This window comes from Clarias gariepinus, chromosome 17, assembly GCF_024256425.1.
Source record: "Clarias gariepinus isolate MV-2021 ecotype Netherlands chromosome 17, CGAR_prim_01v2, whole genome shotgun sequence".
In the NCBI taxonomy this organism is placed as follows: Eukaryota; Metazoa; Chordata; class Actinopteri; order Siluriformes; family Clariidae; genus Clarias; species Clarias gariepinus.
The window spans coordinates 9,853,635-9,873,450 of NC_071116.1; the positions used below are offsets into that span (position 1 = coordinate 9,853,635).

At 37.3% G+C, this 19,816-nt stretch overlaps 2 protein-coding genes across 3 annotated transcripts in view; one reads left to right on the forward strand and one right to left on the reverse strand.

Annotated features, from left to right (window-relative positions):
* On the forward strand, nucleotides 1-1,630 carry npm2b (nucleophosmin/nucleoplasmin, 2b). Of its 2 annotated transcripts, none has more exons than XM_053515977.1 (9): nucleotides 1-43; nucleotides 126-189; nucleotides 295-377; nucleotides 463-576; nucleotides 665-758; nucleotides 837-952; nucleotides 1,053-1,081; nucleotides 1,156-1,189; nucleotides 1,287-1,630. In XM_053515977.1, the coding sequence occupies exons 2-9, from the start codon at nucleotides 153-155 to the stop codon at nucleotides 1,326-1,328; spliced, it is 549 nt and encodes a 182-aa protein (XP_053371952.1). In that variant the 5' UTR covers nucleotides 1-43; nucleotides 126-152; the 3' UTR covers nucleotides 1,329-1,630. The 2 variants fall into 2 exon arrangements, with proteins under 2 accessions (XP_053371952.1, XP_053371953.1); XM_053515978.1 differs by having other exon boundaries at nucleotides 9-27.
* A 298-nt stretch (nucleotides 1,631-1,928) lies between these two features.
* The window catches only part of LOC128545338 (unconventional myosin-XVIIIb-like), a 47,403-nt gene continuing 29,515 nt past the window's right edge, over nucleotides 1,929-19,816 (reverse strand). The window contains exons 28-43 of the mRNA XM_053515515.1: nucleotides 19,174-19,298; nucleotides 18,653-18,807; nucleotides 18,316-18,439; nucleotides 15,330-15,530; nucleotides 14,868-14,978; nucleotides 14,668-14,772; nucleotides 14,067-14,228; nucleotides 12,987-13,100; nucleotides 12,798-12,914; nucleotides 7,274-7,357; nucleotides 6,941-7,078; nucleotides 6,427-6,612; nucleotides 4,191-4,324; nucleotides 3,969-4,010; nucleotides 3,147-3,275; nucleotides 1,929-3,040 (exon numbers count right to left, since the gene is read on the reverse strand). Of these exons, the coding sequence (XP_053371490.1) occupies nucleotides 2,119-3,040; nucleotides 3,147-3,275; nucleotides 3,969-4,010; nucleotides 4,191-4,324; nucleotides 6,427-6,612; nucleotides 6,941-7,078; nucleotides 7,274-7,357; nucleotides 12,798-12,914; nucleotides 12,987-13,100; nucleotides 14,067-14,228; nucleotides 14,668-14,772; nucleotides 14,868-14,978; nucleotides 15,330-15,530; nucleotides 18,316-18,439; nucleotides 18,653-18,807; nucleotides 19,174-19,298 (2,849 nt within the window). The 3' untranslated portion in view covers nucleotides 1,929-2,118. The remainder of the gene's footprint in view (nucleotides 3,041-3,146; nucleotides 3,276-3,968; nucleotides 4,011-4,190; nucleotides 4,325-6,426; nucleotides 6,613-6,940; nucleotides 7,079-7,273; nucleotides 7,358-12,797; nucleotides 12,915-12,986; nucleotides 13,101-14,066; nucleotides 14,229-14,667; nucleotides 14,773-14,867; nucleotides 14,979-15,329; nucleotides 15,531-18,315; nucleotides 18,440-18,652; nucleotides 18,808-19,173; nucleotides 19,299-19,816) is intronic.

The window sequence follows — 19,816 nt, forward strand, 5'->3', positions numbered from 1 at the left end:
TTCGTTTGTTTTCTGAGTGTTTGAAAGGTCAAGTTTCTTTCTTGTAAGCAAGCAAACTCAATTTTAAAGGCTCAATCAAAATTCTATGTTTTAAAAGGTCTTGACGTTACTCTTGACATTTCCAGGTCAGTCAGTTTCAGCTCTGTCAGAAGATGAGCAAATCAGAAAAGCCTCTGTCAACATTATGGGGTAGGTGGTTTAAGTTAAAAACAGATACAACTATAAATAGTGTTACTATTTATCCCCCTATATTTGGCAGGATATTTTGGTCAGATTTTTCTATTTCTAATTTAGGCTGTGAACTAAATGAATCAAACAAGCAAGAATCTTTCAAGACCGATGACACAAACCATCAGCACCAGCTTGCATTAAGAACTGTAAGCTCTGTATCTGTGACATGGTCTAGATTCTCTCTTTGTTTGAGTCAAATGGGAGAATTTTTTTTTTTTTTTTATCTTTCAGATGTGCTTGGGCCACACTGCCAAAGATGAATTTAACATTGTTGAATTGATTTCTGGAGATAGTGATGCCAAAGGTGTGCCAATTGCAACTCTACATGCCAAATCAATGCCAACAGTAAGTGAAATCTTTCTAGTTCCCACCTTGCCCCCACCCTTTGTGTTGAAGCCTTTGAGTTGATGCAGTATTTATCAATGTTGCTCAGGTCAACTTGTCTGGCTTAGACTTGCATCCTCCAGTGACATTTCGGCTGAAGCATGGCTCAGGCCCAGTATTTGTTGGTGCAGAACACGTAGCCTGTGAGTGTTTTGGCTTTAATAAAGTTTAGTTTTTTTTGTTAAACAGAAGCAATAACTTGTTTAATTATTTTTATAAAGTGGAAGACTTTTCAGATGAAGAAATGGAAGATGAGATGGAGGAGGAGGTGGAGGAAGAGGAGGAAGATATTGAGGAGTCCCCTGTAAAGAAAGTCACAAAAAACACTGCTGGCAAAGTAAGACTGACCTTTAGATTACCTTATTTCCATATAATCTAGAAGCTTTAGTATTCTGACAATGTTTTTTTTTTTTTTTTTTTTTTTTTTAATAATAAAGAGAAAGAAACCAGAAAAAGAAGATGAGGAGTAAGTGCCTTTTTTTCTCAAAATATTTAACGTTTCTTATTTCCCACTGATCATTGAATTTGTCTAAAATATAGAGAAGAAGAAGGTGAAAACAATCCTCCTAAGAAGGTAGGACAGTGATTTTTGTTTTTAGGCTTCTAAAATTTAAGCTGCTCACACTAACGTTTATTTATTTGTATTATTATTTTATTGTATTCCTCCCCAGGGAAAAGGAAGGGGTAGAAAGCCATTGGCTGCAAAGGTTTGACCAAGCAAGAGTGAAGAGCAAAGGATTAAATGATGCCAGTCAAGTGACTAATTCAAAGCAAAGTATTCTGTTGCACTGTTCAATTACACTGCAGTTGTAAAAAGGCTCTTTCGGGTATGGATTTCAAAATGCTTTGTCTTGTATTGCAGCAATATTCTGGCTTTTAGTAATAAAATTGCAGAAAAGTTGGACATAAAGAAATTAAATTTAATGGACTGTTGGTTGACTATTTAAAATGAAACTTGCTTCATATTACTGGTATAATAGTGCAAATGATGAATAAATTGTCATCAGACTTGGAATATTTACCATTGTTGGATTTTGCTTTACACTTGCTCAAATAAATGCATGCACCAAATGCTACAATAAAATTGTATGCAAAATGTTTTAGACTAGCCTAAATGTCTATCAATTACAGATAGTAAGTTGCATTAACATGACACCATGTGATTTTTAGAAGTGGGTAAGTAAGGGACTTCATGGCTTAAGGGTTGAGGGAAGATCTTGACCAGAATTAGGCAGTTGGATTTATAACTGATTTGATAACTATTACAAATTGCTTTCAGTTTAAAAAAACAAAAACGATGTTTCATTCAAATCCTTTATTCATGTGTACAGTGTAGCATTGCCCGACATGTGTCAGGCTTCCACCTATGGCAATGGAGAGAATGAGTACTTGTGCTTTTGTAAAAGACCATTTGAGCAACTGACATTCTAGTTATGAAAATTGACAAATTCCTTGAATTTGTAATAAACTGTCCACCATGACAAAGTCCTCACCCAATTCTGTTCAATCAACCTCAGCTTTCCTCAAATACTTTTTCATCACTGATTGTACATCTCCTTCACTTCCTTCAGCTTCCAGCCTCTTTTCTAGTGGTCCAGTCTGGTCCTGAGAGCATTCAGAATCAGAAGTCTCACAATCTGAGTCCTTGCACAATGCCCTTGAAGGTGGCAGCTCTCCAAAATGCACGCTTAAAGTGCGCCGCTGACCCCCTCTGGAGCTGGTACTTGCTAAGCTGCTTATAGATTGTGATCTACGGAGAGCTGGGACAATATCCGAGTTGGTATCCCCTAAATCGCATCCAACCCGTGGTTTATCAGTTTCGGGATTTCCTAAAAGACGCCGATTCTGAAATACAAGTGGCTCTGTCCCAAGTAGGGCTTCACCACCACCTTCATCACTAAGACCTTTGAACAGCCGATGGCGAACTGGTTGATGGGCGCCTGGCAGTGGTAGGGTTTTTGCACCAGCCTCTACGTCCCATTCTTCTGGGATAGAGCGGTTGGAGGTTTTCATGGAGGATAGCACTGATGTGAGTGAGTCACAGGAGCCAAAGCGGTTTGCCCTACTCACAGTAGACATGGCTGAGGGGATGGATGACATGGATTCAGATGTGGAAAGCAAACTGGAGGACTGGGGCAGCACAGAGCTAGAACCTTTTAAGATACCTGGACGCACCGCTTCCTCTAGATCCTCATTTGTGACCGGGGCAAGGTTAAGGGCCCGACGCCGCAGGCTGGAGGCTGCTGTGAGCTGGGAAATGGGTAGTGATACTGTACTGCCTTCTTCTACCTCTGAATTTTTATCCCACCCTGTTCGCTTTTTCCGTATGCCCTCCAATAGCTCAGATAATGCAGTTGAGGATGATGCTCTAGGTAGAATTCTGGAGCTTTCAGCAAGATCATCCTCTAATTCCTGGGAACGTGACCTGGGAACAATACATAAAAAAATAAACCATGAAGAAAAAAGCTCCAATTTCCCTGTTGGTGTTAGGAATAAGGGTCAAAAGTATTAGTTTGTTTTGTGGTAAGTACCTGAAGCTGTAGGTGCTCATTGAGTCTGTGCTTGACTTGTGACCTTCACGTGACATTCCCTGCCAATGGCGAATACCCTTACCAGTGTCCTCTGTACTGATGCTGGAGCCCACAGTGGATGCATTGTCCCTACCACAAGGACATTGTGTTATTCAGCACATTTTATTGTAAAACCTTCATCTTTTTTCATTGTCAAACACAGGAGCTGGTTATTCACAAGCCCAGTATCGAGCTTTCATTTGCCATGTTGGCCTGCATGCACATGATGGCAAGACTGCCTTTGATATTCTCAGTGATGCTCAGCTATACATTTATATCAATGAGAAACAGACGTGGTTAGAGATTTCTTTTCCCTGGAGCACTGTCATTATTGGAAGCCTCTTTGCATGACTCACTAATAGGAGAGCAGCTTTAATAGTGTAGTCCTCACATAACACATGATGCCAAGGTGCCAATTGTTAAATGTATAAAAAAAATTTATATATATATATATATATATATATATATATATATATATATAATTTATTTATATTTTTCATGTTAACACTGTAATTGTAAGCTTTTGAGAAACTGGGCTGAACATATAATGTTTTGCTCTAAAGAGCACTGTAAAGAAACATTTTTTTGAGTTATTTGTGAAGAAAATGTTGCTGTATGCTGCTCAAAGATAAAGCATAGACTCAGCCAAGCACTAGCAGGCGTTTAGATAAAATTAATCCATGCTGCACAACAAGACTCGCTTTCCCAAAACCTAAATGCATTCCATCAGACCCACACAAAACAGGACAGGGAAGTGGACAGAAGGGCAAGGGCTATGCATACATTTCTCTCTTTCTGGAGGCAGACTCCACAGCAGTCAGTACACTGTGAAGAGAGAGAGAGAGAGTTTCAGAAGTGGCAGGCTGGGTCAAAGTTAAGAGTGGAAAAGCATGACAAAACAAGATAAAATTCAAGCTTGTTTAGATGAACAAAGGAAGAAATCAGTTAAACAGCAGTTGATATTAATTCTTTTTTCATTACTGTACTAATCTAGGAAGGTCGTACCTTTCTGTGTCACTTTCATCACTTGAGTCCACCTCCTCCAGGGCAGCCTGTAGATCAGCGATACGTCGGATTGATGTCTCCAAATCAGCCTGAAGAGTCTGACGCACTGCACTAAGCTCTTCCACTTGCATTTCCTGTGAAGATGAATTTATTTCCTTTATGTCTCATACTTACTTTTCTATTCTGTGTAAGGATACGGACAATATTTATTTTTACTTACCGTAGTTAAACCTAAAGTAGCTTTTACTGGTTCTTTGGTTCTTAAAATTAAGCTTTATTTACAATTTAGACAGTAATTTACACAGTATTCACAAAATTAGAAAGCAATTATTTGTTTGTTTGCTTGTTTGTTTGTTTTTTGATTTATTCTTGGTTTATTCTCTACCTCTGAACTCTGAGCTCCAGGCTCCTGACCAGATGTTATTATATGTCTATGATTAATTCATATTGTCTCCTCAAGGTTATTGATACAAGAAGTCTCTTTCCAACCCTAACATCTCCATGACATCCTTTGAATGCCTCCAACCTCATGTTCATTTATGAAAATGTGCATTTTCCCCATTCGTGATTTCACATCACTCTAGCCATAATAATAGTCCATCCACCAGGCACTATAGAAAGGGGAATTGTAGCAAAGGGCAGAAGCAGATGCCAACATTTGACGTACAGTCAGTATTTGAACAATAAAGTGATGGAATGACTGAACATCCTGGACTGCAGAATAAGTCAAAACATATTCACTTAAAAGGTGTTTGTCTTTCCAGCATTGTTTTCATAAAATGACAGTTAAATCATGACTTTTAACTCTGAACTCTGTCATAATGATTATATTGCTGTCTGTTACATGAGCCACACTGAGAGGATTTTCTGACATCACCTGTTAGAAGTAAGAAGTGTTTTTGGTAATATTTTAATTGTGACTGTTTCAACCTAATCAATGTACTGTACCATATCTTGATGAACCTCAGATAACAGTATTATCTTATATTAACTTATAAAGATCAGGTCTCACCACAGAAAGTGCTGCAGTGGCTTTATGTTTTAGTGGGGTTTTAAATGCCCCCACTAAAATTGCCTCTCTTATAAAAGCTTCCAGTTTTATTAAATTTTTAGTAACAGAAGTGACATGATGCATCACCTTGTATTTCATGATCCTTATGAAGCTGTAGGATAATAAATTAAGGTAATGACTGACAATTATTGTCAATGGCAAAGTGGAATATTTAAAAAATGCAAATTATGACATGTTAAATTAACTGACATTTTATAAGGTGAAGGTCATTCATGGATGGCATAATATTTATCCAAATTCCATTTTGTCATGAATATTTCCTATATTTTATTTTTAAGTTTATTTTTAAATGGCCGTTACTGTTTATTTTGATTGATGTACAGTACAGTATGTGTTGTTATATTTGACAACAATAAAAACCACTTTTCCCTCTTACATGATCAATAACCTCTCCACCCTGTTGGACTGATTAGCTTATATGTTTTAGATCATGAGCAGGTCCTTCTTTATTTACAATTTGTCACTTCCAATACTTCGGTTAAGATTAATTGTGATTAAAAAATTCAGTACTGTATTTCAAATACAATCTCACCATCTGGTCTTGCAATATTACAAATGGCTTCCTACTGTACATTTACCTCTGTCCTGTGGATATTGTTGTTGATGATAGATTTCCTTGGATATATTTCATATTCTTTTCTCAGTTTTAAAATGGCTTATTGTTTTTCCATGAACAGCACTCTGATCTTCATGTGGGTTTATCCTTTTTAACAAAACAAGTGCAATCTTCAAATGTAAAGGCCAGGGCTTAAAGCAAAATCTTTGAGCTATTATTTGTTTTTGTTTTTTTAATCATCGAGAAACAACTGTCAGTCACATGTAATTTTTTCCCCAAGATTTTGTCAGTCACATACAGTATTTCAATATCACTTGAAAGATGGATTTATACAAAATGTGTTATGTTTTAAGTTAACATATTTAGATGTAAATATCAATAATTAAAGCTGAAATTTTAATTTAGCATCCAATCAACTCCAAATGTCTTTATAGCAAAAATATTGGCTTTGATGTTTCACTATTGACTGTTCCTGTACATCTGCTAGCTAAAGACATAATATTCAACTAAGAGTTTGAGATGGGTAGGTTAACAGTTTGTTTGTGTGTGTGTGTGTGTGTGTGTGTGTGTGTGTGTGTGTGTGTGTGCGTGCGTGCGTGCATGTTTACCAAGTCCATGCGCCGACGGCTACTCTCCTGCTCTCTGAGTATTAGATCCTCCATCTCTAGCTTCATGTCTGCCAGTCTCTGCTGGTAGTAATGTGAGTTCTCTCTCTCTCTTGCCTCTGCCTGAGCAGACTGCTCTAGCTCCTCACCCATCCTCAACACACTGTCTCTCAGACGTAGAACAAGGACCTGTACATCCAATCAGATCAGCAATAATAATTGTTTGATTTTATTTTCTTTAGCAATTCAACCCTTTTTAATTGATTCAGGTCTTCCCAATAGAGAAGCAAACAAAATGTTCTGTAACTGGTAAGCACTGCACTTTTAGACTCATAACTAGGACATGTAATTGAAGCTATTTTCAGAGGGATTTACAAAGGTCTCATCCAGTGAAGCAAACTACAGAACTCTTTAACCTTTTAAAGAGTGTTTTTTTTTTAAATACTGTCACTTATGATTCCCAATCTACCTACTGTAGCTGATGAAAAGTGAAAGGGGTCTTTTTTTCTTTGCTGACCTCAAATCTCTTGACCTGACCCCTCTGGAACTCCAGCTTGTTCTCCAGATCACAGACATGTGCCTCCTGCTTGCTCACAATACTCCGGGCCACCGTGGAAGACTCCAGGAACTGCAAGTGCGCTGCACTTGTCTGCAACTGACGGGCGGACAACCAAAAGTGAAAAGAAATAAGGTGGAACAAATGAGACGTTTAATGAAAATCTCACATTTTTGTCACTAAATACCAGAATCTACTACCCTTCCAACAGGGTGTGTTAATCTGTCTTAACTTCCTGTCTCAGAAAAGACAAAGTGTTTATATTTATTACTTGGCTTCCATGTCCAGTCTAACCTGCTCCTGTAGACTCTGTCTCTCTTTTTTCACTTCTTCCAGCTCTGCCTGTAGCTCCCGTATCTGAGTGATGTCACTAGAAGACTATAGATACAAACACGAAGCAAGTTGTTGGATTTGTCTTGTGACTTACAAAATGTTTTTTTATGAAAGCACCTTTAAATAACTACAGACAGGTTTATGAATATTTCAATAGCCTTTAAACACAACCACATCGATAAAAAAAAAGAAAAAAAGAAAAAGCAAAGTCAAAACTTTAACCCATAATTCAAGGGGTTTGACAAATGTGCAGAATTAACCGTTCAGGAATTACAGTTTTTGGTGGCTCATAAATAAAGGACCAAATGGCTGACAGTTGCATGGCCAGCCATGGTGATTTCCCTCAATACCCCATGACTAATCAACAGAGGGTTGTTCTACACATTAGATATTTTCTATTTTTGCCAGAGAAATTCAGCCAGCAGATCTTTAACGTGACTGTGTTTCACCAATCAGACGTAGCAAAAATAGTCACATGACTCCATTTGACCAATCAGCTGCAACAACAATAACCACATGTATAGTCAGATGACCACACTCAAACTAGCGGTATAGCGGGAAAAATAATCTTCAGCCGTGGTAGACGAAAAGGAAACAAAATTAGCAGAGACGTCTGTCTCCAATGCTACAACAGAAGAGGATGAACACCAATGGCCCCATATACGAAGTATTTTTCAAACAACTTCATACTGCGGTGTCTCCTCAGTCTGCCAAAAACAGACAGACATTTCACCATATAAAAACTCAACTTCTAACCTAAGGAAACATGTCGCGGGAAGTTTAGCTGTTTCATTGAATACTGCAATGTTAGCATATATAATTATATGAGGCGCTGTATAGGGCTTAAATCAAACTTCACTCATGCACATACATGAACCACTTGCATACACATATATGAAGCACTCACACATACACATATACTATTAACTGCTCAAACAACTACATATGAAATGCGCGCGCGCACACACACACATACTCTTCGCGCACACACATACACTTTCCGTGCATACACACGTACATACTTTCCGCACGCGCGCACACACACACACACACACACACACACACTATCCGCAAAAACACACACATACATACTTTTCCGAACTGTACCGGTGTAGGGAACGAGTGAACAACAGTTACAAATTTAACTCGAAAAATTATTTATATTTTTATTATAATTATTATCGAGGACGACATCATATAAATAGGACACAATAATTTACATTTTAATTTAATTAAGAAACCATTCGTATTATAAAGGCTAGTAATCTGTAAAAATAAATAAATAAATGCATCTCTGTACATCATGTAACTTAATCGAATAATTTATTCGTAAATTATAAACATTTCAAGATTTTATATATTTAATGGTATCAGTTTTTGTTTTAATAAATGTTCTATATTTAATGTCCATAGCGTGAAATTTCCACAGCAGCAGCGACAGGTATCCAAGGTGCTTGTGTTACCATGGTAACACAAGGAGGAAGTGATGTTGCATGGTGTTCTGAATGGTGGAATTTTGTAGAGTGAAGTTCCCTTATCAGACATTTCCTACGCAGGGTGTAGGGAGTAGGGTGTAGGGAGTAGTAATTTCAATGTACAGTATATGGACTTCATTCTCCCTGATCAGTAGTAGCGTTTCTTAAATAGACCGTTAATGGACAGTTTAGAAGTGATTAAGTGATTTATTGATTTATTTATCACCACAAAAGTGGGTGATATGGAGGGTCGGAACAATGTTTAAATTTCCGATTCAGAGTCCCGTGGGATTTCGATGAGTTAGTTATTGTTCATATTGACAAAGGCGAGGAAACACATTTCACAAAACAGTAATTGCTTCTGTTGTAGGATCCGACATATTAGCCCCAGATTCCGTGGTTAAATTTTCTTTTTGCAAATCATCACCTGCGTTTTCTGCCACTGCAATATTCAGACATTATGTGGACAGTTCTGAATACGCCATGCGATTGAGCAGTGATGATCATTATACTGTCCTACTCCGTCATCTAAACTGTCCAACAGCAGGCTGTTTACAAACCAGTACTACCATTCAGGGAGAATGAAGCGAAAAGTCTGTCTACACTGAAATGCCTTCCGGTTACACTGAGAATCTCATAGGTGAATGTGCGTGAAGAGTTTGTATGTGTTTGCGTGCGCGGAAAGTATGTGTGTGTGTGTGTGTGTGTTCGGAAAGTATGTATGTGTGTGTGCGTGAAGAGTTCGTGTGTGTGTGTGTGTGCGGAAAGTATGTATGCGTGTGTGTGTGTGTGTGTGTGTGCGCGGAGAGTATGTATGTGTGTGTGTGTGTGTGTGTGTGTGCGCATTTCATATGTAGTTGTTTGAGCAGTTAATAGTATATATATATGTATGTGTGAGTGTTCCATATATGTGTATGTAAGTGTTTTATATGTGTGTGCATGAGTGACGTTTGATTTAAGCCCTATACGGCGCCTCATATAATTAGCAAATAAGATGGAAAATAACTTTACCATAAACTTCTATCTGCTGAGCCATTTGGAGGGCAACTATATATACAGTATACTGTATCTTACACCGAAAATAATTTACGCTGTTCCATCATACATATGTTACTTACAGTATTTGTTTCAAAAGCTTTATGTTGTGAAAAAGTGAGATTTGTGTTTCTTGTTCCTTAATTTGGTATTTTGTAAACATATCTATTTTTAACTAATTTATTTTATTTTATTTATTTCATTTATTTTATTTGTAAATGCCAGAATTTGTAAACCATTTTATCTTTTTGTCTGGCTGCTTACATAATTTTTAAAATAAATGAAAATGAACAGTTTAGTCTTTTCACCAAATATTTTTTTACTCTTACTTAAGTAATTTTTTGGATGACTACTTTTACTTGAGTTATATTATTTTGAGGTACAGCTACTCTTACTTGAGTAAAATTGGCTACTCTACCCACCTCTGTTAATCAAGCACATAAAAGGCGTGGAGGTAGTTCTGAGTGCTTCATTTGCATTTGGTAGCTGTTCACTGGAACTCAAAACATGAAATGCCTATGCAAGTAAAGAAGGCCATAATTAGGCTAAAATAAATAAATAAACAAACCCATCAGAGCGATAGCAAAAAACAACAGTTTGGAACATTCTTAAAAAGAAGGAATTAACTGAAAAAACTCAGCAACAGCAAAAGGTCTGGAAGACCAAGGAACAACTCATCAACTATAGTAGATGATTTCAGAATGATCACATAGATCAACGTATCTCTAAAATCAAAATTTTAACAAATATTTTAACAATAATATTCCTACAGTAGATTCTTATTTAATATTATAGCAATATTGTCTAGGAATCAAATCAGTAAAGAAATCTTCACATAAATAACATGCAGTAGTGAGGACTCACAAAATCTTTCATTTACAAAATTGTAAACATTAGAAAAAAATGTTTAGCCTTTAAAACCAGAATATTTAATAAACATTGATGCAGATAATAAGCTAATCATATCAGAATAGAACTTTTATTTTGCTCCCCTTGAAAAGAATAAATTCATTTCAGTTATCTCTTCTGTAAAACCTCTATCTCTTATTTCTTTAACAGATATCTCTTAGTGAAGAGATATTTCTTGGTGAAGAGTTTTGAGCAGGAACTTCTGCTCAAAACTCTTTACTCAGCAGTGGGTATGGTCCAAAATCTTTTAAATTAGCAGTTATTAAACCACTAATTCGGAAACCTGACCCTTGATCCTTGTCTGCTGTCCAACTACAGGCCGATATCAAACCTCCCCTTCACCTCTAAGATCCTGGAAAAGATATGTTCATATCTACATACTGTAGGAATAACATACTGTACACATCAGGATTTATGCCACATCACAGCACAGCATTTGGTAAAGTAGCAAATGACCTTTCATCAATGTGTTACTTGACCTCAGTGAATCTTTTGAAACCACTGATTATAGTATTCTTTTTCATAGAATTGAAAATGTAGTAGGAATAAAGGGAACAGCCCTCTCCTGGTTTAGATCCTATTTGACTGATAGTTACTGTATCAGTTTATAGATTTCAATAGTGACTGTTCTGCCTGCTCAAGTGGAGTCTGGTGTTCCACAGGGTTCGGTTCTTGGCCCACTGCGGTTTCTTTACATGCTTCCTCTGGGCAACATAATTTGTAAGCATAGTATTAGTTTTCACTGGTATGCTAATGACACAGTTATACGTCTCAGCAAAGCCTGATGAGAATAGCAAGCTTAATAAAGCTGAGTAATGTGTAAAGGACATAAGAGACGGGGATGTTAATTAACTACCTTCTGCTTAATCCTGACAAGATGGATACTGGGACTAGGATCACATGCAGCTAAAAGTAAGCTTTTTTATCACACAGTAACTCTGGATGGCCTTTATATTTCATCAAGTACAATGGTAAAAGACTTTGTGGTGATTATAGGTTCCAATCATTCATTTGAAGTTCATGTAGATATTATTACCAGGATAGCATTATTTCATATTTCATCATTGAAATATTGCTAATATACGGAATATATTGTCACTAAAAGATGCAGAAAAAGAATTCTGCTTTTATCACCTCTAGGTTGGACTATTGTCATGCCCTATTGTATGGATGCATAAATGCATGGATGCACTAGCTGCATAAACAACTTCCGGTTAGTCCAGAAAGTAGGAGAAAGTGTCCTTACTAAAACCAAAAGATATGAGCACATCACTCTTATTTTATCCATACTGCATTGGCTCCCTGTAAAGTTTCGCATTGATTTTAAAATACAACTTTTAGACACCAACCTAAACATGTCCAGTTCTAGAATAAAATTAATTGGACTATGGGAAAGGAGAGGAACCACACCTAAAAACATAAGCATGTAACGCTGATATATGGCTGCCGTTGAAACTCGGTCACTGGTGTTAACTGACGACCTGACTGTCGACAAGGGCTTTAAAAAGCTGCACAAGAGTTTTTCCAGGCATAGAAATTGTATATTCTTCACTGGCCAAGTCAGTCATCTGACCTCAACCTAACAGAGCACATTGTTCATGTACTGAAGACAGGACTGATGACAAAAAGACCCACAATAAAGCAGCAGCTGAAGGCAGCTGCAGCAAGGTTATGGTAAAGCATCTCAAGGGAAAAATCTGGATTTGGTCATGTCCATTGGTTCCAGACTTCAGGCAGCCATTAAGTACAAAGGAATTTTACAATAGTAAAAAAGTATTAAACACAATCCTTAAGTTTGTAATTATGTTTGTTTGTTTCATTATTTATGAGCCACCACAATGGGTATGTGTGGATGAAAATGTGTCTGCGATTCCTGAATGGTTAATGTCACACTTTTGTCAAACCCACTGAATTAAACCGCTTGGCTCAAATCTTAAATGTTTCATTTGAAATTCAATGTGGTGGTGTACAGAGGCAACATGCCCAAAAAAATCCTTATCAGTGGTCCAAGAGTTATGAACCCAACTGTCAGTCAGTTGTACACACACACACACACACACACACACCTGAGCTATAAGGGCTTTGTGTTTCTTCATGAGCTCGTTGATGTCATCCTGATCTTCCTCAAGCCTCTTCAGTAATTCAGCCTTCTCATACTGTAGCTGAGTCAACTGTTCATCCACCTGACAAACAAGAAAAACTGATGAGTGTTTTATATACTTTCTTTGTCTGTAATAAATTACAATTTTTCTCACCAGGCCTTTCTGTTTGCAGATGGTCTCCAGCTCCAGCTGAGCATTCTCCAGCTCCATGGCAAGTGTTTTCCCCACACTCTCAGCCTCTAAACGCCGTGCCTCACTCTCCTCCAGCTGGTACACACAAAAATACACATGCACACACTTCATATTACCAGGGGTTCGAAATCAGCTGAGTAGCAAGAACTCACTAAATATCTCATTACTTATACTGTATCTGTATTTTTTTTAGATTTTGGTTTCACTGAGAAAAAAATTAATGATGATAATAATAATAATAACAATAATAACATATTATTAAAAAATATGTTGTTATTCTTCTTATTATTACATACTGTATTATACCACAGTACAGCTAACTTGAAATCTTTGAGGAAAATTAAACGGGAACATTAACATAATCTTACACTAACAGTAAATAATTTTTTAAGATATTTAACATTTATGAAGTGAATCTTGGAAAACTTTAGACTTAGGTGATTATTCTGTCTAGTTCTCTGGTTCTAGTCATGACTTACTGAAATGTTAGTAAAGGACCACATTAAATAATGCCTAAAATAATTTCAATATGGTTCAGTTAAATTAATTCTGCAAAAAAAAAAAAAAAAGAGAGAGAGAAAAACATTCTGCACATGGATATGAAAGACTACTGTGGGCTACTGTGCAGGATGACTTTAACACACACACCAGTTGGAGTTACCAGTAGAGACTTTCACCCAAGCGTGTGCACGCGCGCACACACACACATACACACAAAATGCTTTTTATTTAAACAGTATACAGTATGTGCTTACTGATGTTGACTACCGTATATGAGTGACGCACATTACTGATGTTTCCTCGTCTTGCGGAACACTCGCAGATCAAGCTACTTGCAATCCAAGGTTTCACTATATATTAGGCTTTTTAAAAATGCATATTACCTGGAACTTATGGTCTCCTTTTAATCACAGATGTAAACCATCATGTTCTCATATGTTTTTTTTTTTTTTTTCTTTTTTTAACTACTCCTGAAAAGATTACTCCTACACTTTTATAACTTACTGCAGTGGGCATAAATGTAGTTGCATAAGCACCTACCTGACAATGCAGTCTGTCTAACTGCTCCATGGTTCCTGGGGCCTGGCACTGGCCGTTTTGCTCCATGGCTGAAAGTAAGAGCTGGGCATCACTGAGCAGAGCATGTGTACGCTTCAGGTCTCGTCGGAGTCTTTTCTCTACATCAAAATCTCTGTGGCCCACCTGGGATGAGTGAAACAAATATAGGCAAAAAAGAAAATAAAGAGCGGAAAAATGCTGTCTCCATTGGTATGTAATGTAATGTATAAAAAAAATATCATACAGCATGAAATACTGCACAGAATAAACAGCGTGCAGTAAGACAAAGTTGTCTCGTTCTGCAGTATATTCCATTTTAAAACATGTTACGACTGACAAGCATGTTTAAAATAAATATGCAGTAACAAGAAATATGAGTCTATAATTCAAATCTTTGAACTCTTGTTTCTCCCACATGCAAGAGTCCATGGCTAAAATTTGCAGTACATCCTGGACTGAGTGATTAGGACAAAATGTAGTCTTAAATGACAGGGGATAATGTACTGCTGGAGGAGGTAAACAGAGTAATAAAGTATATGGCAGAAATTGCAATGTGTGTGTGTCTGTCTCTCTTGTGCATTACCTGTTCACACAGAGTTGCAATCAGTCCTTCCAAGTCATGTTTCTCATGCACCAACATCTGCTTTTCCTCGTACTCTTGTTCTAGCTGCATCTCTAACTGCCTGAGCTAAAAACACACACACAAACACACACACACACACACAAATTAAATTTCTCCCCCTGGATTTTCTTCCTTCCATTTCCTGCTCTATTAGTGCCCACCCGTCTCTGTGAAGACTTCTGCACATCCTCTAGCTCCTCGTCCTTGTCCTCCAGCTCCTTCTGATGAATCTGCTTCATTCTTTCCATCTCCATTTCGAAGCGCACATGTATCTTTAATGGGGGTTACAGAAAGCAAGTCACCCTCTACAAATGTGCTACAGACATAATTATAAAGACTGCATGCATTCGACCATCTTGTTACTTTAGGAATATATAATCAAGTGTCACAGCACAGCATAAAACTTAACGTACTGTTGTCATTTTTGGATTTATAATCAGATTTGCACTGTAGGATGCTGAGGCATTAAATTCAGTGTCGGATTAACATGAGGAGCTAATTTTTTTTTGTGGGTGGATTAAAAAAAATTTTTTTCAAGGAAAATGAGAGAGAGAGAGAGAGTGGAAGAGGAAGAAAGTGTGCATAAGTGGGTGTGTATTTCTGCTGTGGAGAAGCAATGCAACCTGTTCTTGCTGATGTATTTTGGCGGTCATATTGGCAAGCTCCTGAGCACGCTCCTTATCTCTGCTTTCAAGCTCACGTAGTTGTTTCTTCAGCTCAGGCACAGAGTCAGAGCCAAGGTTCAGGGGCACAGTCAGGTCTCGGATCTGAGCACACAGCTCTTGTTTTTGATGCTGCAAGTGTTCGACCTCCAATTGACTCTCCTGCTCATGCATACACAACAGAACAATTACCATTATATAAAGTCATCCCCATCAGTGGCAGTTAGGCAGTGTTTTTTTTTTAAAATAACTCTAAAGATATCTAAAAAGGCAATTTAAAACTAAATAAGAAAAAAAATATATATATACAGTATATCTTTAAATTAATGTTGTAATACAGGAGTGTAGATGAGATCTTCCCCTCTATGTTTTCTCACTTCATTGCTTTTGTAGTAACAGGATGGTTCAAACACTGAGAGAAATTGTTTGCAGCTTTATTTATAGGATGTTAAAATACAACATCATGATCAGGATCTACTTTTTAAGTGCTGCGAAATAAAAGTAACCAACAAATTATTATTTTTTTTTATTTCTGGAAAATACTAAAAGCTCAAAACTTGAGGTTGATTGTGCTCATTCCAATCAGTAGTCAAACTCCTTAACTACTGTCTGCCACTGCCACCTTTAACAATTGCTGTTACTAAGAGGCACTATTTTGTCTATTAACATGAAATATGATATAGAAATAATAATCTTATGCACATTGATGACATTTTGGAAATCACTACCTGCACATTTCAACTGTTCAATTCTTCCTCCTAATCATTTCACCAAGCCCTAGAACATGCATGGTTTATCACATGACCCAGGATTAAGTATAACCTTTTTATATTTTTTTTTTTCCTTGAAAACCATCATGAACTTACATTATTCTTACAAAACTTTACTTTTTTAGCTAATGCAACTAAATTGCATTTGCAGCAAGATTAAATATGTACCGTTAAATTCATGGTATCAGACTGACCACTACACAATCCACCTTAAGATCAAAGAGAATTCCTTTGGTGTGCGTTATGTGTGTGCACGCGTGTAATTTGACACTGTGCCGGTATATACAGTATATATGCACCCTCTCTCTGCTTCACACACAATTACGCGCGTGCACACACATAACGCACACACTTCATAGCGCAAGATAAAGAAACACACACAGCGCCTGCGCGCATTAATGGAAACACTTATCTGTCTGGATTTATTTTTACTTTTTAAGGTAAAGTGCAGGTTCATTTGTTTTATTTTTACTTTATATTTTGTGTTAATTATTTTGATGTATTTATGTTTTGGTTCTGTGGAACGAATAGTTTGAATTTCCATTATTTCCTATGGGAAAATCTTTGGTTTACAAGTGTTTTGGAATACAAGCCCGCTTCTGGAACAAATTATGCTCATAATCCAAGGTTCCAATCCAAAAATCATAGGCGGGAAATTTTGGTTGTATTTCATGAATGTATAAGAAACATATCTGTATCACAATAAACTAGTAAAGAATATTTTAGACATTTAATAGTGCTGTTACCATAACCCTTCTTCGATCGATTTCGAATAATTAATTGTCCTGGTTTATGATCTAAATCCCACAAACGTTAAACCACTTATTATTGAAATATAAAGCTAACAATAATTTCATACGAATTAATTCTCTCCCACCACCCCACTTCTCCGCTCGCTCCACTGGCTTCATGTAGCTGCCTGCATCAAATTCAAAACACTGACGCCGCCTACAAAGCTAAAAACAGCCCAGCACCCACTTACCTCTCAGCTCTAATAACACCCCGCACCGCATCATTTTCCCTCTGATCCTCCAGCACTGCTCGATTGGTCCCACCATCTCTCAGGGATCAAGGAAGACATGCAACTAGACTGTTTTCTGTCTTGGTGGGATGAACTTCCACTAGATATCTACTGTATACAGCTAAGTCTCCGGCAATTTTAAAAGACGATTAAAGAGATGACTTGGGTATTTGGGTGAATCCAAAAACATCTTTTAAAAACCACTTCCCAGCATTGTTTAACTGAGGGTACTTATAGTTAGTAACTAAGTAACCTGTATAAGGATCTATCCAATGACGGAAACTTTAAAGCACTTTTGTAAGTCACTCTGGATAAGAGCATCCGCCAAATGCCTACAGATGGAGGTTTTGAGCTGTACACACACACACACACACACATTTCTGCCTTAACAACTCTTAAAACCACACCTGTGACACAATAACAGTAATATTTCGAACATTTTGCAGACTGCCATTTGAGAAACGGAAGAATAATGAATAATTTTGTTGGGTCAAAATAACTCAACCAGGTGTTCATTTGTAAATGACCCACTACATCTCATATGACCCAACATGAGCAACCCAACAATGTGTTTAAAGTTCCTGAAATAATCCAGAACCTAAATAACAATAAACAGATACAAAGATACGCTATATAACAGTCACTATTGTATTTACTGCAACGAGCAAAAATGTCACTTTGCGCCACCTTGCGGCCATTTTACGAATGACTTTTAAATGCAACTGATTTATTTTTGCTGCTGACATTTTTACACGGCGGTAAGCGCGACGGTAACACCATTCCAATTGGGTAACTACTGTAAATGTAAATGATAGATGAAAAAAACAGATTGACACCCGTTTTACAGAAACTCTACCCATTGTCTACAGATAATGACAAAAAGGAATTAAAGATATGTGTGTCAGGAGTGAACTGAATGACCAGCCTAGGATTTACAATATAGTAACAGCAATTGACTGTTATTATGAGTTGTTATGAGAGCAGTGAAGTGAGGGAACATAGGGGAAGGTTTATACTGTATATACTCTCGGGAACTCTCGAATCCCATGGAATTAATGTTTTGTTTTACAACAAAAATTACATCCTAAACCATTTTAAATAACTTAAGAAAGCACTCATTATTCACAGATGTCTGAAGTCTGACCCTGGTCCATACCGTAAGAGACTGACGTAGAGAAAAGATCCCTGCCCCCAGAGCTGTATTCTCCTGGATGGCCTTGTCTTTTTGCTCTTTCTCATTATCTGCTTCCTCTAGAGCCTGGGTAAGTTCGCTGTCAAACCTGTGAACAACATTTTTGAACTTAACAATCGTGCACACAGACAATGCACAATCAACAGCATAAACAAATTCATACATGTACACCCAAATACCACACAGTACATCCATAATCATATGCACAGGTGGAGGAAAGAGGACATATGCATATTAGATTCATATGAATAGTCATCTTTTTATGCTAATGTGACATTTTGCCTGAAGTGAAGCAACACACCTCCTCTGCTTCCTATCCAGGTCATGAGTACGCGCCTGCAAGCTGTCCATGAGCACACGCGCATCTTGCAGGTCAGAAGTCACGTGGCGGCAGTGCCTTTTCAGTTCTGCAACTGAGCGCTTTGATTGTTCCAGCTGGGCTTGCAGCTCCAAAACCTTTGGTAATGGGGATAAGATGACAGTGTTAAAGTGCCACCCACATACACTGTACACTGCAGTACACAGAAAGACGTGCACATTACAGTATCTCCAAATTCTCTAGTCAGAATCCAATGTGTTGACGTAATCAATTGTGTTACTATAAATAAGCGAAAAATTAGATATAGGGTGTTCTGGGAACTACTTCATTGCAACTACCTCATATACTGTTTCATGTACATATGGTATTGTGACAATTAAAATCTGCACATACTTCCTCTGCTCACGAACTTGACGTTCTATTTATATTACTATCAAACTTGTATCTAAGTCTTTAGGGATAGGATACATTGGGTAAAGACTGATGAAAGCATGAGTAGATACCTTGGTGTCCAAAAGTTCTCGTGCTTCTTTCTCAGCCTCAAATCTCTCCTCTGTCTGTCGCAAACGTCTGCGTAGAAACTCCACTTCTGTCTGTGCACAATCCAACTGCAGCTGTAGTTTACCCTCTGAAATGGATCATTTAAATAGTTGTTTTTTATTGTTTAAAATGTTGTACATTATTGTAAGTTGCACACGCAAAGATTTCTCTAAGCAGATTCTAAGCTTTGATGTTGCCAGAAACATTCATTCACAGTTTGAGTCCTTGAATCAATCTCTGCCATCAGGGAAGAAAAAAATGTATTGATGGCATAATCATTATTTTATTGCCAGGTAACATTGCTAAGCCCAGACCTGAATTGGCATGACACTACCTCCAGAAGCTTGTACAATGGACACTTTGCATAATGGCCGTGTTGCTTTACGCACTTCCCCTCTTTCCCTAACAAGCCTATTGCTCTGGAATAGAGTATATCTGGACTTATCAGACCACATGACCATTTTAGCATTTTTGCTCCAATTTCCAGTCTTAATAAAATTCATTTAAACCAATACAATATGCATAAGCTAATATCAATCGAACACAAAAATCTATTTTTTTTACAACAAAAATCAATCCAGCCAAGTACAGATAAGATGTGTTCAT